Here is a 26015-nt window from a genome sequence, read left to right on the forward strand (position 1 = left end):
TTTTGTAAAGTTGATTTGTATCAATTTTTAAGATTCCACATATAAGTGATATATTTTCTTTCTCTGCCTGACTTACTTCACTTAGTATGACAATCTCTAGGTCCACCAATGTTGCTGCAAATGGCAATATTGCACTCTTTTTTATGGCTGAGTAGTAAGGAATATACCTTTTGACAATCCTCTACATTTCTACAGACTGCCCTGCTACAATATATATTTCTATATTAACAGCTCATTTCAGATTGGTAAATAGAAAAGTGGTGTCAACATAACATGACAATTATTTGGGTTCTTACAATATTTTCCCTAGGCAAATACTGGAGTTGATACAGTAGAATTATAACCTATGGCAGGAAAAGAAAAATGTCTCAGCTCATCTTCTGCACAAAACTGCAACTCTTTCAGATCCCTATTAAGGAAAGTAAAAGTAGGCACATGCACCTAGAGGTCCCTCCCCAGCAGGGCTCACCCCTTGCCTTGCATAGCTAATGCTTCACGTGAGGTTGCATCTCCTTCTGTGGCCTCTGATATGCTGGCCCCATAGATGGAGAGCTCAACCTAAATCTGCTTCTGCCCAGAGGGCAGCGTTCCACTCTCGTGGTTTTGTGGATTCTTCATTCTTCTTGAGACAGCCCTCCAACCACTGTGTGCTGTCCACCTGCACTTTGCAGTTTTTCTCCCAAAGTACCAGTTACTGTTTGGGTTAATACTCTGGTGACAAAGGTCAAAGGTCTTGAGTGGTCTGTAGCCAAGCATAATTGTCCCATTAAACCCTGTTATTTTTGGCGAATCATTTTGAAGAAGTCAAGGTTTTTCATGAATATATCAATATATCATCTTTGAGTGGAAATGCCTAAAGTCTATAAAAAGTAATGGAAATGGAAATATATATATAATCTTTATATGGAAATATCTATAAGAATGTATGTCTATTATATATATATAACAGATATATTTTATACATATTTATATATGTATATTCTTCATGGCCTTTGGTCATGAATAGAACCGCGTGGTTATATTCATGGCCAGAGGCAAAATCCCTGACACTGTCGCAAATGATCACAAGTAACATATTAGTCCATCTTGCTATTACAACTATAAACTGCATAGTGTAAAGCTGCATAATACAGTAACACACAATCATCAAGAATGTTATTCATTTTGAGATTTCCAAGAGCAGATCGTGCAGACAGGGGAAGTGGCTGGTATCACACACTCACACACACACACACACACACACACACACACAAAACCACTGGGGCGGATCTCCAGAGGAAAGATTTCCCACACCCCTGGGGAACAGCTCTGCCATAGGGAAGAGCCAGAGGCAACAGAGACCAGGTGTGCAGAGCTGGAGCAAGCTGTCTGATGCCTGGACCGGTTCACAGGAAAATCAGGTCTGACGGGTGTAACACGCCCACTCACGATGCTGTCTCACGTAGAGTCTTCAATAAACGCCGTGGGTAAGGATTTGTGCATCACTAAGCTCTACAAGCCTGAGTGTTTGGGGATGAAGCTGAAGGCCAGCCCATAACTTTTGTTCTTCATTTCTAAATAGAAGCTCTACTTCATAGAGAAGATTTGCCAGGTAAACTTCACATGCTAAATGGCCATATTGTTAAGGTGTACAAGCTTTCAAACAGAAGGCCCTCTTCAGTCATATCCCACCACCTCATAAAATACATGCCACCCAGACTGTCTAAAGAACTTCTCGGCATGTCTTCCTGGTTTGCTGCTGTGCTGAGCTCCACCTACCGTCACAGCTGGGCAACGCGTGGTTCCACTGGTGGTTCCGCTCACAGACCAGGGGCTCGTCGTCACTCAGCGTATAGCCTGGATTGCAGCTGAAGGTCACTGTGGACCGGATGCCAAAGTGACTGCCGTGCCGATGCCCATTCACAGGGATCCCCGGGTCAAGGCAAGAGTCCGACTCCAGAGTCACACCTGGATGCACAGAAAAAACCATCAGACATGGACCTTCCTGGGTTATAGAAAAAAAATATTTGGGCCATAATACATACAAAATATTCCCAGACATCATCAGACTTGGCAAATCATGCAAGTGAATGGATAATCCATTCATGTGAAAACCAATACATTTTCAAGTACTGGGCCCTGTTTTTTTTTTGTAGAAAGATGTATATCATTACACTTAGCTACAGATGATAGCTAAGTAGGGCCAATCTTGAATAATTTGCTGACCTCCCTGAATTTTACCTTTTTTCATTTGAAAAGCAATGAACTGTACTAAATAAAGTCGAAGTTTTTCTGTTTTTCTGTTTTTCTCCACCCCTCCCCATCCCCTTCCTTTTATGTTTGATATACCAAATAGATTTTGGCAGTCATACTTCAGCTTTCATATATTTGCATACATCCACCCAAGCCCATACACATAATGCAAATTAAAACTAAACTGGAGTTAATTTTCTAAAATTGCATTTCCACATTTCCTTTTTCTTTTAGATCTGTACTTAAGTCAGCCACTTTCAAGATGGCTACAATTAGCCTTTGCTAAAAGATGTTAAAAAGTAAAGTGCTACATAAAGTCAAGTAATGATGATCATGTCATTACAAGAGTTTCTTTTCTCTAACATTTCTCTTTATTTTTAGAATAATACATATTTTAAAAGATGAGGAAAAATGGGAATAAGGGAAGAGATTATCATTGTGATGTTTAGGAATGCAAACAGATTAAAAAAAAGACTTGCTGTTGCTATACATAATTCAGTAAGATTCAAAACACTGCAATTATGACTTGAGTATTAAGCAAAAATATTAAAGTATTACCAATATTCAGACTGTTTACTCCCCTAAAATGATATTTGGGATAGTATTTCTGATCACTGTATATGTTTTACCAAAGTTTGAGTGATGTATCTTATGAATATACCTTCCCTCATTAAGTCAAATACATGAAGTACAACTAAGGGGTGAGTTTCTTAAATAAGAAGTGATGTGATTTCTTCTTTAGTGCAGCAACATGTGATCTAATAGGACAGAAACACAAGTAGGATGGCTGAGCCACATTCAAAAATATTCAGTAAGAAATGTGATTTCCAAGACTAGTATAGCTCCTAGGAGGTGACCTTTAAACTTTTGGGATTTGCTGAGTGGTGGGAGTGTCTGTTATTCACCGTGGGCCCCTGGGACCACACCTAATGGTTTATATTCAGCAGGTTGCTCAAGTGGGGTGCCCTGAGGCAACACGGTTTCAGTCTAACCTACAGGGACAGGGGCAGGTAAAGACTTATTAGTTCAACCATATGGGGCAATGATTCAATCCATGATGCTTATGTAATGAAACGTCGATAAAATCTCTGGACACAGAGGCTCAGATGAGCTTCCCAGGTTGGCAGTAAGCTGTGCATATGTCACAAGTCATGGGTGGGAGGAGGTGCCACTGTCCATGTCTCAACGAGGACAAGACGCCTGGAAGTTCTGAGCTTGGACCAATCTCAGAGTCCACCCTCTGTGCCTCTTCCTTCGGCTGGTTCTCATTTGTATCCTTTCCAGTGACAAATGTGACTGCGAGTATAGCAGCTTTCAGTGAGCTCATTGAGTCCTTCTGTCGAATTATCAAACCTGAGGGTCATTTTGGGAACTCCTAGAACTTGCATCTGGTTTCAGAATTAGCAGAAAGAGCAAACTTTGCACTTTGAAGGCCTGTGCTCTTAACCTCACAGGTTAACAGACAGCAGAAAAGACTATCATAGTGAAGTTTTCCAGAGGAAAAAATAAATAAAACAATGAAAAGAGAAAGAGGCAAAGTGAATAAAAAATATAGCATCATTTTTCCCAAGAATTTTTTCTTAAAAATTAGTCATTCTAATTAATATCGTAAAACTAACACACACCTATTACCTTAACAACAGGATATAACTGTCCTGACTTCTTGCAAAGTATGCCAACAAATGCATGCATGCCTTACACCCCTTCCTGAGCTGCAGATACGCCAAAAGCGGCATGGCCATCGTTTGCCCCAAGATCCAACACCTACCCTGCTCCTCCCTCTCTGCACAGATACACACACACACACACACACACACACATTCACCTTCTAAGTGAGTGTTTATGAGGTTTCACAACACCCCCAGAGCTTGTACACAGCAATGCCCTGAACACAGCGGGTACATAATAACAGGCTGATTGGTTTTGTAGCCTCAAGATCAATAGCAGAATTTCCTAAAAAGAAGAATCTCTGACAAAGAAATGAATTAGTATCCAGGGTCCTGAAAAACCAGCCAACTAAATTATTCCATTTCATCAGACGACATCCTGTGATCACTAGACGGTACAGTCACTGCACTGCAGTGAATAACAATAAAAGGAATTACTATTTTAGACAATGTGCGAATGCTATATTAATGAGTAGTGTCCATAATGAAATTCATAAATTGTAAGGAAATATAAAATGTGTAGGGAAAATAGAGAAACATATCAAAAGAAACCAAAGCGTACAAATTTAAATTTAGAATTCTTTACATGTAAAACTGAACTAATAAATAAGTAAAATCATTAAAGTCATAACCGCTTGTTCATACCAACTACACGCCATTATTTATTCATTCATTTATTTTTACAATATAATGGGTGTAAATTTTGAGTTTGGAAACGAGCAGATACTATGATCCCTGGCCCTCCCATTTATTAGACAGGAAAGTCCCCGTGGGGATGACTCCTGAGTGTGGACTTGCCACAGAATGGACTAGTTCACCTGGAACCTGCATGTACAGGAATTCCGAAACAAGACGATGCTGGGGAAGAATGAGTGAAACAGCAAAGGAGGTGATGTGACTCAGGGGATGGGAACTTTAAATAAACTCACATCCAGGGGTGAGGACAGGCGGACAGGTTGCTCTGAAGGAAAAGTAAACCATGCGCTTCGAAGTCTCGCTCAGAGCGTGTTTGCCCTTCTGGTCTCCAGCCCGGACAACACAAAGGAACATTTGGGTCAGTGGATCCTATTGGAGCTGTGAATATATTCACACTCTGTACCAACTGTTTCTTTCTTGAAACTTAATGCAGCTCTGAATTTTTGGACACACATGATATAAATATACTTCCTTTCATTTGGCTTTTGTCAAATAAGTGACTGAACAAATTTGCTGCTCGCTGAATGAAGGAAGATGGCTGCTGTGAAACGGTCCACGTGCAGATCACATTTACGTGTTGGATGTCAGTAAAGTGCTGCTCAGCTCTCTGTTTCGTAGAAGTCCGAGTCCAAGGAAGAGAACGGATAGTCTCTGGGTATCTTACCTGCCACGCTTCACTGCAGGCACTTTTCACAGCCTGCTGAAGGTTTTGAAATAGTGGTTACACTCCCCACTTTACAGATGAAGAAACTGGCTAAGAAATTAGGTAAATCTGTCAAGTTAATTATTAACTGAAATTCAAACCTAAGTCCTTGACTGTTTTTCTCTCTTCCTCTGTCTCCTGTGTGTGTATGTGCATGTGTGTGTGTGTGTCTGTGTGTGTGTGTGCTGTATCTAATTTGCAATTGTATTGCATTTATTACCATTACATCTTGACCAGTCTCCCTTTCTGGTTATCAGAAAGGTCACTGAATCAAAGAAAACTAATCTAAACACACACACACACACCACAAAATATACACTGCTTATCACAAATTTTTTTAAAAATTGTACAGTATACGAATTGCATAGTAGGATATATATATTTACATTTAGTAAATCTTGCTTCTTTCTAGAAACATTATTAAAAAGCATTTCTAAGAAGTGTGCTAAAGTTAAATGGAAAATCTCCATATACTTGAGATATCCATTTATTTTTCATTTTTTACCATTTTATTTTTCAATTTCCTATACAATTATGATGATTTTAAAGTGTGGTTCAAAGCTGTCTCTACAAATAAACAGAACAAATGATTATTCTGGGGGATAATGCAATTACTATTATATGAATAAACTGTGCCACATTCCTTATAAGGAATAAAGTAATGAAAGCACAGACTGTAAATGGACATTATATTTACGAGAGCAACGATTCCTAAAACTTAGTACAAGAGTAGAACTACAACCCTGGGTATGCTTTTAGGAATAAACCTTGAAAAACTGGCTTCAACCCATCTGCCCTACAGTTCAGAAAGAGCTGAAATGAATGTCGTTTACAGCGGCTCACATTATTTTATGGAACCACTACAAAAATAAGCGCAACTTGAGCAGAGTGTGGTCACCCCTGCAAGGCTCTCTGTCTGTAGAGTAGATTGCCATGTGCCCATCTGGGCATGAGGCGGGGTCATTAACACTTTTTTAAAGCAAGAAAGGTTTACAGTGTCAGCCATTCTTGATGAAAGACAAAAGGGAGATGGGCTATTTTATGATTTTTAAATGGCATAAAAATTTGATGTAAACCATTCTTGGGTCATGGGCAACCCACTCTTTAAAAATGTGTCAGATGAGCAGGTGTAATTATTTCTCTAGCGTCTGCATATTGGGTTCTGAACACGTATCCTCAAAGGGTACTAGAAATGGTCAAAATGACAAAGGGGTTGGTAAGGTGTGTCGTTCCCATGTTTTTCTCCTCTCTCTCTCTCTCTGTCTCTCTCTCTGCTTCTCTCCTGGTCCTTTACTCTCCCATTACCTCTGTTGTCCCTCTGCACCTGCCTGCAGGTCCCCTCCACCTAGAGCCCATGCGGCAGGCAGCACCTGCCACGGCCTGCCTGGGCTGCCTCAGACACCCACTGCCACCTACACGCCACCGCCCTCAGGATCACCTTGATAACTCACTCAAAGATCCAGAATTCTGACGTGCTCAATTTTAATATCTGGAATTCGAGCTTAGGAATCTCCATTTCACTAGGACTCCCAGGTGAAGACTAGCTCACAGCAGTGTTTGAGGAAAACTGCTCCTTCGGCAGGCTTTGTACCCAGGACGTGGGTGTGAGTTGGGCATGGGGCTCCCGTAAAATGCCTGCCCCAGCAGCAGCAGGCACGCCCTAGGATGTCAGGCTGGCAGCCTGGGCCCTGGTCAGCTGCAAAGCCCACAGGTGCCTATGGCAACAGCCCTGACAGCCACTGCGCTGAAGGCCAGGCTTTCCCTGGCTCTGCTTCCCATTAAAGTGCCAGGTCCTGCATCGCATTGGCTTCTGCTCACTTCCCGTTTCTTCTCGAAATCTTCACCAGAGATAAGTAAATTGAGGTGATAACAAGTCAAGCTTCAGTGTGACTTCCTTCCTGGTGATCATTTCCCAATATCCTGTCAATGCTCTCACCCACAGACTGCGTCAGGAATGTCTGGGGCCTGGGCCTTCTGGAAGGGTCACCGGGTGTCCACAAATGAGAGTGGATGAATGTCCAGAACAAGGTCCCCTCTAAGGCAGAGCTGTGGATAGTCTGATGCTGTAGGAACCTTGCCCATCTTGTCTTCTGCCCTCATCCAGAACTACAGAGCCAGCCCCAGCTTTTCCAGTAAAGAAGGAGGGAGAAGAATTCCAGGCTCCAAGGGATCAGACATTTAAGACACTCGCACAGTTATCCTCCAAACACACCAGCTGGGGGTTTGTTTTTGCCTCCTTTTACTGATGAAAAGAAGGGAAAATGGCAAAAAGCTCTGTCTTCTGAGGATCACTGGGTTATACCATGTCTTACTCAGACTCATGTCCATTTTCAAATATAGGATAAATAAAAAGAACCCTGAAACATAATGCAGTCAGTCTTTTCAGCTTATAATGATTATTGTTAGAATTATCTATTCAATAAATTTATATTATATTATATTATATTATATTATATTATATTATATTATATAATGCTGACAATCTAAATAGGAACTTGTGACTGACTTGCCCTGATTTTCCAGAAATCATGAATAAGAACAACCCACTTATCTAAATGAGGCAGAGAAGCAAATGACATTAGTTTCTACTACCTATATATGGGCTTTAGAACTTGTTTCTTCAAAAGGGACTAGAAATAGGCAAAATAATCTATGGTATGCAAATAAGAGAGAGAGAACATAGAATACTCTGTTCTAGTGTTTGTCAGCGCCTAAAACTATCTATTCTCTTAAGTTTCATCCAACTCTATATCCAAAGGCCAACCTATTGTATGTAGCTTTAAGAAAAATGGGCAGGATGGGGTGGAGAGACTACATCTTAGCAGATCAACGCTGAGGAGTTGTACAAATTCAGATGACTGTAATGTGTACACATCTTCACTCCAAAGAGAAGTGATAACTTAAAGGAATGTTAAGAAAGGAATGAAATACAAAAGTTTCTGCTTCTTAAAATGTACAAGTTTAAAAATATGTAACTTTGAAATAAATGATGTATATATACAAAGCATAATAACTTTGAATTAAATCTGAAATTAATCTTTAAATCATTAATAATCAATTTCCTTGTTATCAGAATACAAGTCTAATATAATTCCATTTTTAATCAAAAAGTACACATAACCTTATATGTGTATTTGCATATATGTTCGCATATAATTATATAGATAAGCATGTAAAAAAGAGAAATACACACAACAGGTTATTAATTTTAGTTGTTGGATAGGGTTTGGGCAAGATTAACATGAGTAGCAGCGGGCAATGTGGGGAAAGGAAGGTAAGAAAAAGAAAAAAAGATGAAAAATTCAGCATGTTAGATATGGCCCCATTCATGCATTTATAAAATTATATGTATTTTTACAACAACATTAAAACTTTGTTTAGTTTATTTTAGGAAAGATTCTGAAAAAGAACAACCTTAAAAATCCTAAAAAAATAAAGTATTTATTCCTTCAGATTCCATATTGAGCTACTCTCATGCATCTTCTTTCATTCCACTCTGGAAGTGAAGAATTTTCAGAGAACGGAAGAATTACTGTTTTTTAAATTGACTAGCATTAGAAATGCATCCCAGGGTGAACTGCACTCTACTCCATTCCAGAAGCACCCTTGCATAAATATGACTATCAAATAATATAATCCCTCGATCTCCTAATTTCAGAAGCTAAAGCTAAGAGCCAAATCTGGATGGATGGAAACAAAAATGGGAAGGAATTGGGATTGCTTTGCAAAATACACTGCATTATGATATTTTAGCAGTTGGGCTTAAATATGTCTAATCATTGTTCTTAAACATTTTTAACAGTTGTTAATAATAACAACAGGTATTTGTCATTTAGTAAAAGTTCAACCGAGTTTTAATTCCTTCTCTCTTAGTTACAGTCTCTGCTGACTGAAACAGGCACATGTATACTCACAAATAAGTACCACAACTGCCCTAACCATTTTTCTAACAAAAAACATTGCTCAGAAGATATAACTTTAGTGACATGCCCTGTAGCTCTTTTGGCCAACAGGTCTATTTCCTAATAGTAGAAATTTATTATTACATCGTGCAGTAAATGAACACTGTTTTAATTATTTATTATTTTACTTAATAATAAACGAATATGTCTTCTTTTTGAGTTGTAAAGTAAAAATCCCCAAGGCTCTCTGTCCTTAATAAGAGAAAGTCTTGACGATGGCGCAGTGCAGTGTGGACAGAGGCAGGAAGAACTGCTGTTTTTTACATTGACTAGCATTAGGAATGCATTCCCAGCACATCTCCTGCTACGTGACACAACGAGACCACGTGTGTGGAACGCAACCCGACAATCGGGCACAGCCCTAGCGAGGGAGGACCACTTACTCTCGTAGCGGATGAGGAAGCCCACGCTGGACCGGCTATTGTCTGTGGTGAAGAGGAGGTACATGAAGTTCCCTGTGCTGATGAGGAACTGCGGCGCCTGTGTGCCGTGGTACTCCCCGATCAGTGGGGACGAGCTGGCTGGCCCGTCTCTGACCTCCAGGGTGTCATAATTTACTTCTGTCTGGAATCTGCGGGCAAGCGTATCCAGTCAGAAGAGAGATGCAGAGCTGCATTAACGTACAGACATCTTGTAATGTCATTCACTTACTAAAAACCCACGTACAGCAAGAGACATAAAATAGATACAGAGATACGTATATATGTTTTGAAGACTTGAGCACGTGTAGTATTTGAGGACAGTACTTATTTCTGGGGGGAAGACTCACGCCCACATCCCTCCCTCTGACTCAATACTCCATCCAGTAGTATCACAGACAGAAACGGGGGTAGTGACTCAGCTCTAAAATAAAAATACTGTGAGCCAGTAGACAGAGAAGCACCAGTTAGTGAAAGTCAATCACGGCACATTTTCAAACTGTTTTTCATGATCCCCAGTGTAACACGATTATGGATTTCTTAAAATGAGCATATTGAAGTGACATGACCTCCTAAAGGAAAAGGGTAAATCAAAATACATGACAATACTTTAAATACCTTTCCTGAAACAAAAAATTCTGTGCCTTTTCAAGCTGCGTTAACTCTTGTGTGACAGTGGGAGAGCACTGGGCACATTACTGCTTCAGAAACCAAATACGACTTCAATGATTTGAAAAGGTTAGAAGAGCTTCCAAAAAGTGCTTAACTTTTCTTCCAAGAAGGACTTATGCTTCCAGATCATCTGGTCTGATACTGTATTTATATACAGTTGCAGCTACTTGGGTCCTCTTTGATGAAATGGAGGTACCATTCCAGGCACTGAGATAACTTTGTAAATGGGCCCATCTCATCCTCAAAGAGCTAACCCAGTTTCCAAGTGTCTGGCGTGGCTCTCAGGCAGCAGCGCACTGACTGGAGCCTCTGATCCATCAGTGACTCTCAGACAGAATTCCAGGGTAGCCTGTGCCATGGGTCTCCAGGGTCTGCAATGCATGCTGCTGATGGGGAGGAAGAGGAAGGGACAGAGTGGCTGTCTTAGATCACTGGCACAGAGCAATGAAAAGAGATGCTGAAACCAAAGGGCCCTGTCCTGTTTACCATTAAATCACATACTCCTCTTAGCGCAAATGCACAATAATGATATATTCTTGCAACTAACTTAGAATGGTCCCTGACCCTCCATCTTCCGTAAAGGGCAATTCAAACAACTGCTGTAGCGTGTGGCTAGGTCAGAATACAGCCACAGGCTGGACATTTGGGGTGGGATAGGGCAGCTTTGTCTTTTACTATTAAAAATGTTCTCTAAAGAGGCTATGACTTCACAGTTATCTGAGTGCACATTCAAGAAGTCTAGATAAGCATGGAATAAATCTCATTTGAAGTATCTGCACTCAAGTTTTCACATCTTTCATCTTTAGAGACAGCCAGGACTGATAGAAGGCATGCCTCAAGAGCTGGATGATTTCCAGGGTAACCTCAGAAAGAAAAATATAAATGCTTTTCATCATTTGGCAACCTAGCACACAATGTGTAACAACAGTATCAGTATGGAATTTAAAATTTGTTTGTGCAAACACATCCTTTACTAGGATGTCAGCTCACAGCTCAAGGTATAAACCAATGCACTATTGAAGGGCAGTGTACTATGTCCAGGGTAATAATCACAAGTGTCTGAAAATATCAGAAATGTTGGTACTTAACAAATGGAATTTAGCAAATACCGCAGTTCTATAGTATCGTAAAGATGAGATTGAGAAAAATTGAGTATTTTTGTTCAGGCAACTGAAAATGGAATGCTAATAACTTCTGCCAAACCAGAATGTAAAATCACTATTTTTACTAAATGATTTAAATTTGTTGTGCTGCTGGAAATCAGGATGTGTGTCTTCTTTTTTCCCCTCTCAATACTAGAAAGTGTAAAAATTAATAAGAAACCAAACAATTTACTTAATATTTATAAAGGTTTTTTTTCCCAGTGACTAAGATTATATGCAAGAATCCATTCTCCAATATAATGAATGCATAAACCAATCTTTTCTTTTCTTCTGAGAGATTATCCTACTGGAGTTATAATCATCCTATCAGATATAATAATATCAATAATAACTTCAAATACAAATAATCACTAAGTGATAACATAATTCCTGCTAAAAACCTTTTCTGTATGGATGTTGTCATTGAGAATTAGAAAATTAGTTAAAAATAAATAATAACGTACATCTGTCTTGAGACATTATAATATTCTGAATACTAGAACCCCAAACTCAGTCTAGTTAAGAAGGTCATTGTTAGAGAAAGCCCAATTTGCTCAGATATTAATTAACCTTGAAACACTAAACAAAGATGCTTCCTTGCAGTTTAAAGCATGTGGGTCCCTTCCAAAGTACTTTTGGTTCTTAATCTTCAAACTGATTGTTGAGACAATCTGGACAATATTTGATCATGGAGAATTCAAATAGCATGCTTCTTTTTTCTTAGATTATCAAATACATTATCAAACAGCTAAGCCAAATACCATTGCAGTGACGGAACCACTCGTAGCTAATTAACAGGTAATGAATCTGCTGCACACAGGCTGTTGCCAGCTCTGCAACCCCAAACCGCCCTTCAGTCCCCAGAGCCATCCCCAGAGTGTGAGAACTCTTTTCCCGTGCTTTCTAGAAATATGTAAGGGACCAAAAGGCTCTATTTGCAATCAAACACCAAGCAGAATTTATTCTAGCCTCAGGTCCAAAATCCAGAGGTGGACTCAAGGGCCGGTGACTGTGAGTTCTGGGAATGCTTGTCTGGGCCAACATGCCCTCAACCACGTCTGCAGAGGGGCTGTAGCTGTGGGCTTAGAGGATAAAATTCCAGAAGAACAGAATTCATCAAGCAAGTGCCTATTTCCGTTTAAGTCAACTCCTTTGGGGGAACCAATGAAAAACTCATCTTTCTAAGATTTAAGATCCATTTAAATAAAAACATTGGGCATGCATGGGTCATCAGGTCCAAATTAAGGAAAACAAAGTTTTTTCTTACCTATCAAAACTTATTTTGATAGAGTGTCCTGGTTTTGCTTCAATTATCCATTCACAATTTAAGGAATCTTTATAATACCCTGGCCATCCCGGGGGCAAAATGACTCCACTTGAAGCTGTCAGATGTCCACCACACGGGGCTGAAAGATGATGCAGGGTATAAACAGGTCAAATTATGTATATGTACCATGGCAGCACCTCAGTTACTGCAGGAATTCGCTTCTGTGTTCATGGATTTAATGGTTTCTAGTATTCAAGCAAAAGTTATTCCCAAGTAAATTACCAATATTGAAAGCAGAGCACATATATTCCACACCTGGGCATTTATCATCAACCTGCAGCAAAGTTCTTCCCATCTAATCATGGTAATAATGGCACAGTCTAAGTGAGTGGTGTCTGCTAGACGACTTCCAGGAATTATCACGTTCTATAATCACAACAAAGTCACGAGGCGCGAATTCCACTGATACCCACATTTTACATGTATTCAGATGTCAACAACTGTCTATTGATACACAAACTTAAAATTACCTCACATCTAAAATTAAAATACTCTGTGGGGTGTGTTTTAAAATATGTGTACGTGTTTATTCACTTTGGGCTGTGTTCATTTTATTAAAATAATTTGCCACATACATCTTACTAAATTTCTGGTGATTGTTAGAAAACAAAATAATAAATAAATAAAATTCGATAAACATGAACTAGTGTGCATCAATCCTTTTGAAGGGTTGGGTAACAGTGATCCATAATTATATAGACAAAAGGGATTTTGAGGAAAGTATGTGCCTGGTGCTCAGTAAAAGTGAGTATGCATTTCTGTACAATCTACAGAAAATTTAAAATAATAACATGTATTTAACATGTTTCTGCCTAGCCACATACATTTTTCAGATTTTATTTATTTTTTTCTCAAAGTACTTTGCTATCTTTGTAATCACTTTTGTGAATCTATAGAGATCAAATAAAACATGAAAATGTTCCTAGCTAAAAAAATATTTTTGGAAAAATATTCCTTTTATGGAAAAATAGCAATATGCATTAGAATGTTGGAAAATTTTATAAAATTTTACCCAATTTTTTTTTTTTTTTTTGCGGTATGTGGGCCTCTCACTGTCGTGGCCTCTCCCGTTGCGGAGCACAGGCTCCGGACGCGCAGGCTCAAAGGCCATGGCTCACGGGCCCAGCCGCTCCGCGGCATGTGGATCTTCCCAGACCAGGGCACGAACCCGTGTCCCCTGCATCGGTAGGCGGACTCTCAACCACTGCGCCACCAGGGAAGCCCCCAAATTTTGATGCTAGAAAAAAAAACTGACATAGAGGAATCTATAGAAATAATTATAGTAGCTTCATTTGTAATAGAATAAAAGAAACGAAAAAAAAAAGTAAAAAATTTATGAAAAGAACATGACTACATATTTAGAATGTCACAAATACATTTGAAGTGATATTTTGATATGTTGTTAAAATGATAAAATCTTTGCAATAGGATATTATATATTTTAAAGCAGGATACAAAATCGTACCTATAGTATAATCTAAATTTCACAAAAGAAAAATTTTATTCAGAGAAAACAGGAGATGGAAATTCAAAAATATCAATATGTTAATAGTAGATAAGACCAAGTGATTGCTGTGTAGATCACATGTTTTTCTTGATATAGCTTCTTTTCCAAGTAAGCTGCAATAAATATGTGTTATTTCCTAGCTTAAAATACATAATAAGAAATCAGAGCCATTTTTATGAACCTGAGTTCCTGAAGAAAACTTTCATTACTTCATGTAATCATAATTTTAAAAACAAGTTATTTTCACTAATTAACACTAGGGTTTTTCCCTAGCTAAGTCCTTACATTCACATTTACATCCTATGAAATCATATATCCATTTAGATCGGTATCACATAGAATTTAATTCCTATGCTTATTGACATGATACAGCAAATCCTTTTTAGAGTACAGCATAAGCAAAACACAGCATGTTACTTTTACGTATTTTATGCTTAACTAACTATACAAAGCTACTATATAGAAAGACATATAGCAAATACAGATTTTTCAAAAATTATGATACGTAAGACATTTATAAATCTGATTATTTCCTAAAAGTCTTATTTTCCATATAAGAACAAACATATGTTTCCTTTAGTTTAGTAAAGCTTTGTTCCTAAATTTTGAGTTGTCATATTTCTTGGAATATACCCGAATTGTCACACATTACTATTATTTTCTTAATATATTGTCTTTTACATACCACTTTATAATTGAGTGTATTAGAACTTGTATCCCTTTATCCTGATGAAATAGACATGCTAATCTTTATACTGCAGATTAACCACATTGAACAGTAAACTGTTACATGATGATCTCAAGTTTGCTGTACTGGTCAACTTAGATTAGGTTATGCAATAGCAGCTATAATAAGGGAGGTGTATTTCCCACACAGTGCTTGTCTAGGGCTCTGCCCCCAATTCCTTTCTTCCACAAGCTGAGCTATGGCACCTGGACATGGGTCCTGCAGTGGCAATTACAGCCTCTGAGCCAGAAGGTGGTTATGTCACTTCCACTTGCACCTAATTAGCCAGACCCCTCACGAAGTTTCATCAGACCACAGGGGCCAAGAAGATAAGCCAGACTCGGTAGAGATCCAGAATATCTGGTGAACAGCACTGATGACCTTCAAATTTGCTTGGGTAATCAAAAAAATAAAATAAAAGTATGGGAATGAGGTCTTTAGAAGGCAGATTCTCCTTTGATGTTTTGACCATTTACTTTGGCAAGTTACCTGACACTGCTTTTCTAAAATAAGTCCTTTTTTTTGTTGTTGTTAAATTTATTTATTATTTATTTATTTATTATTATTTTTGGCTGCGTTGGGTCTTTGTTGCTGCATGCGTGCTTTCTCTAGTTGCAGCAAGCAGGGGCTTCATTGTGGTGCGTGGGCTTCTCATTGCGGCGGCTTCTCATTGCGTCAGCTTCTCTTGTGGAGCACGGACTCTAGGCACATGGGCTTTAGTAGTTGTGGCGCACGGGCCCAGCCGCTCCGCGGCATGTGGGATCTTCCCGAACCAGGGCTCGAACCTGTGTCCCCTGCATTGGCAGGTGGATTCTTAACCACTGAGCCACCAGGGAAGCCCTAAAATAAGTCCTTCTTGAATATACATTTTGTCTATAGCTTTATTTTATTTTTTTTTTGCGGTATGTGGGCCTCTCATTGTTGTGGCCTCTCCTGCTGTGGAGCACAGGCTCCGGACACGCAGGCTCAGCGGCCATGGCTCACGGGCCCAGCCGCTCCGCAGCATGTGGGATCCTCCCAGACCGGGGCACGAACCCATATCCCCTGCATCGGCAAGCAGACTCTCAACCACTGCGCCACCAGGGAAGCCCTAGAGATACTTTTTTAAAAGGCCTTTCTTAGCTCATTACACTTGGACCATTCTGATAGGGAGGGTATGAGTTTACATTCTAAGTAAATTTTTTTTTTTTACCTGAGTAAACATCAAAGGTAATATCCTCCTTAATTTTTTCCCTTTTGGTTTTCTTACATATGTAACTAGAGTGGAAATGTCAAGAAGAAAATTAGTTAGGGAGTATTTATGTCAGCTACACTAAGGGCAACAAAACAGTTAACTAAAAACTATGTTGTTGCTATAGGTTGAATTATGCACTCCTCCACGATATTTTGGATTCCTAATCCCAGCACCTCAGAATGTGACCTTATTTGGAAATAAGGGTACTGCAGACATAATTAGTTAAGATGAGATTAGACTGGGCCCTAGTCTAATATGACTGGTGTCCTTAGAAAGAGGGGAAATTTGGACACAGACACATTCTCACATGGAGAAAGTGGGGACGATGTTTCTATAAGCCAAGAAACTCCGAAGACTGCCAGCAAACCCACCAGAAGCTGGGAGAGGGGCCTGGAACACAGCTCACCCTTACAGCCTCAGAAGGAAGCAGTCCTGCTGACACCTCGATCTTGGACTTCCAGCCTCTAGAGCTGGGATAGAATAAATTTCTGTTGTGAAAGCCACCAGTTTGTGGTACTTGGTACGGCAGCCCTAGGAAACCAGTACTGTTGATTGTTTGTTTGCTTGTCTGTTTTTTAAATTAGATGTACCATTTCAAAGGAAAAAAACTGGCAAACAATAGAGGACTCGCACCTTCACAGCGGGGGACGGTGGAGCTCCAGACTACATTCCCATCCTGCAGGATGCAGGTGATGGACTCCGACCCCTGGGTTTTGACAAAGCCATCATCACAGTGGAAAGAGACCGAACTCCCAAGCAGGAACCTGTCACCAAAACGCCGTCCATTTATGGGAATGCCAGGATCGTGGCACTCATTTTGACCAAATGCTGAAAAGAAAAAGAAAAAAGACTAGAATAAAAAATACTTCAATGTTAATTATGAGTATTAAAACAGAAGAAAACAAAACCACTTATAAAGCAATTTATTTTCCTAAATTTCAGTTATATCTTCATAGATAAACATATTCAATAAACAGAATATTGATGACTAGAGAGACAGAGAGAAAGAGATGGATAGACAGGCATCACTATCATCCACACAGCATTTCACAGTTTGAAAGCACTTTTTCACTAAGAAAAATAGAGATGAGATACGTAGGTGATAGAAAAGGTTTTTGGTTCTGACATATCTAGATCAGCATCCTGGGTCTTGAGTTTACTACCTGCCCCTGGGCAGGTTACTCTCGTGATCTGAGCCTAGTTATCTTTATTTACAGAATGAGGAATATGAAGCTTATATTCCAGAGTTCCAGCAATGTTAAATGAAATAATCCCTGTCAAGTCATAAGCACAGCACCTAAGAGAAGTAGCAGTCAGTAAATTATAACTTGTATCTCCTATTTAACATTATTATCTTACTTTATTCCCTCAATAATGCAATTTAAGCAGATGTTCTTAAATATAATCTCTAATGCAAATGAGAAATCTGAGGCAAAGAGAAGTTAGCCATCTAATCAAAATTCACTAAGTATATACAAGTGCAGGTGTTCTAAGCCATGGCTCCTGACCCCAAATGCCTCAGTCCTTTTTACTATTCTATTTTGTTGCATGGAGGACACATGGGTTGGTGGATGGATGGATGGATGGATGGATAGATGGATGGATGGAAAACCAGAGGGAGAGAAGATCTGTGATCCAGTCCTCACTATAGGGGTGAGCAAGACACTAACCTAAACGGAGTGAGGTATTTTCTAGGTTCTCAGGATAATGCTATATAATTTTACAAACTGTGATTATAAAACCTCTGGAGTATCGGCCTTGACATTGGGCTTCACACACGTGAGAACCAGGGGAGAAGTGGACATGGGGCAGGTGCTGGCGCACTTACTGGTGTAGGTGATGTTGAAGCCTCTGCCGGTGGTAGAGTGATCTGACTGGAACTCTAGGCGAACGACGTGCCCACTGCTGGCCAGCTGGGAGGGCACCTCATTGCCAGAGAAAGTGCCCAGCACGGTTATATCTGAAATCCCATCATCTTTGACCGCAAGGAAGTCAAACTGAGGCTCCACATCAAAGTCATTAAAGATGAGGTGAATTCTGCTGCCAGGCTCAGAGATAATCAACCAGACACAGTTCATGTTGTTACCATACTCCTCTGGATAATTTGGTGAGAGGATAATTCCTGATGATGCCGTAAAGTTGAAGAAACAGGAAACTGTGAAGACACAAATAAATTTTCAAACAATTTTGCCCACATCCAAAGGACTGGCTACATGCGAAGGACTTGGGGAAAATCCATACCTACAGTTACCTAGGATCGTTCAACTGTTTTTAAATGGGTGATCCTGGACCATAACATTTTCTCTTTCCCAAGTTGTCAACAGAATACGTTCAATATATAGAACAACTAGAGCCTATACATAATAAAGTGCAAGCTTGATTCAAAAGTGATCCTATCAGGGCTTCCCTGGTGGCACAGTGGTTGAGAGTCCGCCTGCCGATGCAGGGGACGTGGGTTTGTGCCCCGGTCCAGGAAGATCCCACGTGCCGCGGAGTGGCTGGGACCGTGAGCCATGGCCGCTGGGCCTGTGCGTCAGGAGCCTGTGTTCCGCAACGGGAGAGGCCACAACAGTGAGAAGCCCGCGTACCGCAAAAAAAAAAATGATCCTATCAAGTTGACTGAAATTTGTGGCAAATATTAAAATTTCTAGTTGCAACTTTCTGCCTTCAGAAGAGCAAATATTAATATGAAAAAGTATACCTGTGTCATAAGAACAATTTCCAGAAAACAATATTGGTTCTAGTCAGTTTTCTATGATAACTTTTCATTTTAAATTTTGTGTTTGCCTTTAAAGTGCATTTTTTCAAATTAATTTTTAAATTATTTATAGGATAACAATGATTAAATAATAACTTGGAAAATCAGACCGTGTCCTGGGTGGATAATATAAAAATCTGTTGGAATACTTAATGTGTACTCAAAAATCAGTAATATATATTCACATATATATATTATATATGTGAATATATAAAATATTTATATATGTGAAATTCATATATATGAATATTTTATATATATATATGAATATATATTCTTCGTTTTTTAGAGGGAACATTTATTGGACTTATTTCTAGGGTGTGGATATGCTTATTATTCCACATAATTTCATATGTGTTCCCCAGTCACTGCTATATTTAGTTACAAAAAAATCCTGCTTTTCAGTTGGCTATGAAGTCCTTCTTTTCTACTTGTTAAAACACTTATGAGGAAGCAGGCAGTTCTTCCATTGAATTGCAAAGTGACAGCACAGCCCATGCTCACAACTTGTCTTAAGTGTCACAGGACATTATTGGGTTGTAAAGACCCCGGGCCCTACTAATGGCTCAAACAGTCTGGCATCAGCCCCTCTGGATGGAAGAGATGCTCTGTTAGGATCTTTCTAGTGGAAAGCTCTCAGTGAGTTTATCTATCTAGTAGTAAGAACATCACTGATTGGTTTTAATTAAGTGAAGAAAGCATGAGAGCTAGTGTCTGAGAAGCCCTGCCTATTTCTGGTCAATGTCATGCTCCCAAGCGATGCTGAGAGCTGCCCGCCCTCAGCACCCGCCCTGCTTCTCTCCTCGTCTCAAGGCAGCCTCAGAATAGACCTGGGACCAGGCTCAGTACTCACATACACAGCTGGGCTTGTTGCCAGACCACTGGTTGTTCTGCTGACACGTGATAACTCTCTCCCCCACCAGCTCGAAGGCTGCCTGGCATTCGAAGGTGAGCGAGTCTCCATGGAGAAAACTGCTGCCTGTCCGCTTCCCATAGGCAGGGATACCTGGGTCACCACATCCTCCCTTCTCAATTTCTGAAAATGGGAAAGACAAATGAACCATTAAAAAGGTACACAATTAACATTTTTAAACAATTTTGAAAATGAACAGTGGTTTATTTTTGCATTGTTTCTGTAAACAGTTTCAAAAGGATACTCAATTCATCTGACATTTATTTACAAAAGCCAGAAAAATGTGTACTTTAAATTTAAGAGAAAGGTATTTAACTTATTGTCTTTTAAGGGATACACAAGGCTACACAGATGCGTTGACAATGCAAATGTTACAATTAATAGATGTTTCTTCCTGGTCTACACCCTGCATGTTATCTATAATTGCTACCATTAAAATGTAAACACCAATTTTGTTTTAATTGATGTTTTTTAATGTAAGCCATATAAGATAGTTCATTTCCTACTGAATATTTAAGTCTATATATCCATTTGAATATTCTTGCCCTTCAATTGATGTTAAAACTCATTTATGAAACAAAACAAGTATATTCATGGTCTTCAGATGAAAAGAAAATATGCAGAATCAAGCCTCTTTTCATTATAACATGATTGTAATGAAATGTGGATACAAATACACCAAAATTATATACATTTCAACTTTGCTCTGTCGTGTTAACGACACAGAATGTATTAACTAAAATATGTTATTCATTTATTCATACAAAAAATATTCTTTGAGGGCCAACTGTGAGTCAGGCTCTGTTCTACGTAAGGAGGTTAGTTGACAAACAAGACTAAATTCCCGCAGACATGGGGCTTACATTATATGGAGGGAAACAGTAACAATTTTTGAGATGATGAAGGGTAGTTTGAAGCGAAATGCAGGAGGCTGAAGGGTTGGGTGGAGAAGGAAACTCGGCCGCTGTACTCAGGACCTCCAGGGAGATGGGAGGGAAGAGATGGCTTGCAGAGGAAGGGAGGGACTGGTCCAGAGCAGAGCAGCCTGTGGGGTTTTGGGGGGAAGCAGATGTTGCAGGGGTTTCGGGTGATACATGATGTGATCCGATACATGATGTGATACAAATTCAGAAGACCCTCCGCAGGGCTGGGGAGCGGACGCAGAAGAGTGAGTTTCCACAGTTCAGGCCGGTTTCTCTGGGCACGGCTCACAGAGGCGTGTCTTGGTCATCCTTCTCAGATTCTTCACAAGTTTGCACCTCATCATTTGCCGCGACCAAGAGCAAATTCAAACGTCGGTTTTATTAGCAACCTAAACGCTTTCTGATCAAGTTCTCATTTTTTGGAATGTCTGTGGAAGTGACTATGAGCTGAATTTCCGGGTGGTTTTCAGGTACATGGCCTGCCATATGGGGAACCTATACGAGCCCAGAGATTGACCCAGAGATAGCTTATTCTCCTCAAGAGGAGAAACTTTACTTCTGAGTGTTCAGGAATTTCAAAGTGAAATCAGCTTGTAATATAATGGTGCTGAACCTTCAACATGTAGGATATTACCACTTCCGTTTTCTTAGCAAACTAGCAAATGAAACACAAAACAAAACAAAACCAGGTACTGCATACAGACAGGTTCATCGCGCTCTCCTGATGGCTCAGGTATCAAATAAAGAAGACAACCCTAACAGTAACAGTTACACAGGAGCTAAAATGTTCCCGGATGCAACACAGGCCCAAGAAAGCCTCAGAGAACACTCTTCCTTAAGGACAAGCCTTGGAGTTCAAGTTGTTGAACTTGAGTTGAACAGAGCTGGGAATGTATCTACTTGAATTTAACACGTGGGATGCCTTGAACCAAATTTCTTTGACTGAAATAAACAAAGGCAATTCAGACCAATGGCTTATAACAGAAAAGACCTTGCATTTGGTGTGGCCTGTCAGTTGGGTAGGGGGGCAGAAGTCCAGGGTCCTGACCAAGGACACAGCTTTGAGGGCAGGAATGGGAACACCAGACTTGGTTTTGAGATTCCCAGGCTCTGCTGGGCCACCAGGTGCAATTCAGTCTTGAAAAGTTTCCATTTTCACTCCCTCAGTTTACTGTTTTCTACCTCACAGGGCGACTGTGAGAGCTAAAGTGTATAATTCACATTAGTCCCTGGCATATAGGGCTCAAAATATTAGCCACTACTATGATTATTAGCAAACTTTAGACTTCTAGAAGTTTCTTTTTGCCTCTGTGATGCTAAAGTTCATAACTTTTTATAATGAAATACATTACAGCATTTTGGGGAATACTGCTTTCTACATTAACTGAGTCAGGGAACTCCTGACTTTGCAGAGTGCTCTGAAATAAACTGGTTGTAGACACACAGGGTGGATGTGGACGAGGGTCTTTCCACTTCCCATGCTGAGGTTCTAGAGTGTCCAGTGGTCCTTCATCTCCACTAAAGATGCTGGTTTTCCCTGATGCAGATGCAAGGCCAGGGCTGGCTGAGCAGAACCTGTTGTCTGGCACATCTGTTATTAGGAGTTCGGCATGGACTAGTGAGAGATGTATCAGTATCAGTAGGTCCGCGTGTGTGAACCGGACCTACTCATCACCCACAGAATAAGAACGTGTCCCACAGTTAGGCCAGTGAAGCTTCATTCGGGCAGCTTTTTTGGACATTCTGCATTCGTGACCCCTACACACTAGCCCTAAGTAATTGTGACAAAATCCACACAGATTCAGATATTTCCCTTGGAGGTCACACTGCCTACACTTGAGAATCTGCATCTACCTCATGTGTTTTCTGAACAAGCAGAACAAGTAAAGTAAGAATAAGACTGGCTTGACGTTGATACAGTAACTGCATTAAACCTCCTTTCTATACGCAACAAAATGCAAGATGTCAAAGATGACCTTGACGTGCTTTCCTGGAAACAAACACCATCGTTTGTTATCAGTGAAAAGATTGAAGCCCCTAGAGGAAAAAAAAAAGCTGGTCAAATATCTTTTCTAAATTATCACTAGAAATGGGATTTGGTAATGAGGAGCCTAAAGAAAATATTAGGTTGTAATTATTTCCTCACTCCTTCTCTGATGCTGCTTTTTTAGCAGTTGGGGATATTTGTACAAACGTCTACTGGGGACTCAATGGAGTTCCTACTGATGTGTTCTTCTTTGACAATGACCTTTAAAACTACAAATTAATGTTATTCATTTTCACTTTTTCATGTTGATTATTTTTTCTAAATTTTATGAAGTATTTATTTTTGAATGTTATTTTTATAATTGACTTAAACATTTATGCTACATTGACATTATATATTTAACATTCATCTCTAATACATTTGATTTTTATTTGATAGTTTATACTATGCCTATAAATGTTTATATAATAAATGAGTAATTGGATTCACTACTTTGTAATGTATCTGAGCTCCTTCTTTTTTCCTGGCATATCAGTATTCATTGACATGTAAACCAAAATACTGAGACTGACAATTGAGTCTGCTATGGCAGAGAACTTATCAGCCGCATTTCTGAGAAAGGATATTAAAACTATTAAGGTGAGCCATATCCACTTGCCAATTATTTGACAATTTTTGATCTACAAAAGTCATTTAATTAAATCCAACCCTTAATCCAAAATGCCATAGCTGCTCTCTGATATTTACCTCATGGTACAGTACACAGCTTCCCTGTAAGGCTGCCTGCTAATTGAGAACCATTATTGTTCCTCTTTTTGTACCATTTTTGCACCTGCCATGACCCCAACACACAGCAGAATTGGCGCAGATGAATGAACGCTGGTTTGAGTAATAACCAAGTTCCCCTGGACTCCTCTGCACAGCTAAATATCCTGGCTTGGTGTCCCTTATCCGACTCTCTCCATGTGACTTTTCCAGGCATCGGGGACTCCCTGTTTCTGACTCTCACTTCTTCATCTTCTCCTCCACACTCCAAGGAATTGCCCTGCCTTCTCCAAACCCGCCCACAGGAGCGCACCTGCAGGCGGACCCACTGGCCAGGTGCCTGTGAATCGTAGAGACCATTCAGGTCAATCAGGGTACATTTTCCACATACTTGACACCTCTTCGACCTCAGGGTCTCCCAACCCATCCAGGGCTCTCTCATTCCAGAGGCAGAGGCATCCTGGGTGTTCCAGGACACTTCATACTTCCACGCTGGTCCTCCCGTCAAAGATACTACCCTCTCCCTTTTGATAATATCCCTCTTGGTTAAAGTCCCTTCAAAGCCCCATAATCCAGATTACTTTTGCTCCCTACTCTAGGGTTTACAGGTAGCTCTCCTGTAGAGGTTTAAGAAATAGTCACATCTAGACTGACTGAGATGTGGACCTGTCTTTCTATACCATTACGCTGTCAATTTTTCCAGAATGATAAGCCTTATCTCTCTCTGGACTTCCTAGTACTTAAATAGTGCCCGAACAAAGTGGACACTTGGCATCGTATTGTTATTTAAAAGGAACTTCTGAAATGTCTGCCCAGGCTTGGGTAGTTTTTAGCTGTAACACAGCCTGTGTAGGTTTTTTTTTTTTTTTTTTTTTTCTCTATGAAGAGTTACTCACCGTTGCCTAATTGCTTAGTCTGTGACAGATACTTTTGAGCACCATTCACTGTTCTAGCTGTAGGTCTAACAAACAAGTAAGCAGACCAAGCAGCTGGTCTTGTGAAGCATGTGGCTTAGGGTAGTCGGCAGAAAATACACAAATAGTCTAAAGTATGCCAGACAGGGACAAATGTACTGGAGAAAGAGAAAGCAGGTGGAAGTAGAGAGTAGTGAGAGGGTCTTTTCAGGTGGGACAGTCAGAGAAGGTCTCTGAAAAGTGAACCTGTGAGCAGAGACTTGAAGTGCGGGACAGTCAGATGGGTGAGGGAGAAGACCGTCCCACAGGCCGTGAGCAGGAGGTAGCGCTCGGGGCTGAGGGAGGGATGCTCCTGGCAGGCAGGCGGAAGAGCAAGAAGGCCATGAGTGATCATGTTCTGGTGATAAAGGGAGAGATGAGGAGGACACAAAAACACAGGACTGATTGAGGACCAGGCTATGCACAGTCTCTAGACTTTTATGTGGATTGTATTTTTCCATTGTGCTTTATTACAATCATGCTGTAAGAGCTACAGAAACCAGATAATCTACCAAACTGTTTCTTAAATCATTGTGAAACATCGTCCCATAATAAAGATTGGAGAGAAGACACCTAAATGCCACCATAAGACAAGACTTACCTTAGGGTTATCAGCTGTATTGATTTTAGCTTCTCTGCTGCCAGAACACCAATCCTAAGTTATTATGATTTACGTTCTATTGACCCATTTATATATTCTAGGTGGGTAGCATGGACTACAGGAAGGGGTATCAGACTGAGAATATAGGTTCAATTCACAGATCTTTCACGTAATAACCAAGGGAACTTTATTATTGCCTTTGATTTTTTAAAAACTTGTGGAACATGCCTTATGTGCTAGGGTACTAGGACCAGGAATGATTTATTATCTTCAGGAAGTCTACAGTCTAGTAATTTGAAGGGACTGTGATGGCTGACCATCACAGGGCACTTGGTGAGACATCTGTCTCATCAAAGATACTCGGAAGTGAATATTAAACATCAAATGTCCTTAAAATAAAAATAAACAGTCGAAGTGAAAATAGACTCTGAACTTTGACATACTTGCTGTCCAGCCCAGAGCTCTTACCCTGTAGGTCACTTAGAAATGGTTTGCACTGGCACTGTAGGAGTTATGGTCACACAGCAGCTAGACTGGCTCCAGAGCAGCTCAGCCCAGGGCAGCATTTGGCAGGGAAGCCCCACTCAGGCACAGGCCAGGCAACTGGACTGGCCAGAGGTCAGGGGCTGCCATCGCCCACCCTGCACCCCACCCCTGCTCTTCAATGAGGCGGTCTTCTCCAGGCTCCTTTACTTCTTTTCCATTTTAATTTCCATCCTCTTAACAAAGACCCAGCATTTCTGGTCCCCTGATTTCAGGAGGAAACAAGTCAAAAAGGAAAGGAAGAAGCCCTCCAACTTTAGAAATTCAATTGAAGTTGGTACTTC

The 26015-nt window shown here is 40.1% G+C and overlaps 1 protein-coding gene across 1 annotated transcript in view; it reads right to left on the bottom strand.

Annotated features, from left to right (window-relative positions):
* The window catches only part of CSMD1 (CUB and Sushi multiple domains 1), a gene marked incomplete at its 3' end in the record, with an annotated part of 1728858 nt that overhangs the window by 317228 nt on the left and 1385615 nt on the right, over positions 1 to 26015 (bottom strand). The window contains exons 13-18 of the mRNA XM_082608811.1: positions 19900 to 20082; positions 18117 to 18443; positions 16922 to 17116; positions 12761 to 12899; positions 9644 to 9831; positions 1759 to 1947 (exon numbers count right to left, since the gene is read on the bottom strand). Coding sequence (XP_082464937.1) covers positions 1759 to 1947; positions 9644 to 9831; positions 12761 to 12899; positions 16922 to 17116; positions 18117 to 18443; positions 19900 to 20082 — 1221 coding nt within the window. The remainder of the gene's footprint in view (positions 1 to 1758; positions 1948 to 9643; positions 9832 to 12760; positions 12900 to 16921; positions 17117 to 18116; positions 18444 to 19899; positions 20083 to 26015) is intronic.

This window comes from Mesoplodon mirus (genome assembly GCF_964341445.2).
Source record: "Mesoplodon mirus genome assembly, chromosome: 20".
In the NCBI taxonomy this organism is placed as follows: Eukaryota; Metazoa; Chordata; class Mammalia; order Artiodactyla; family Ziphiidae; genus Mesoplodon; species Mesoplodon mirus.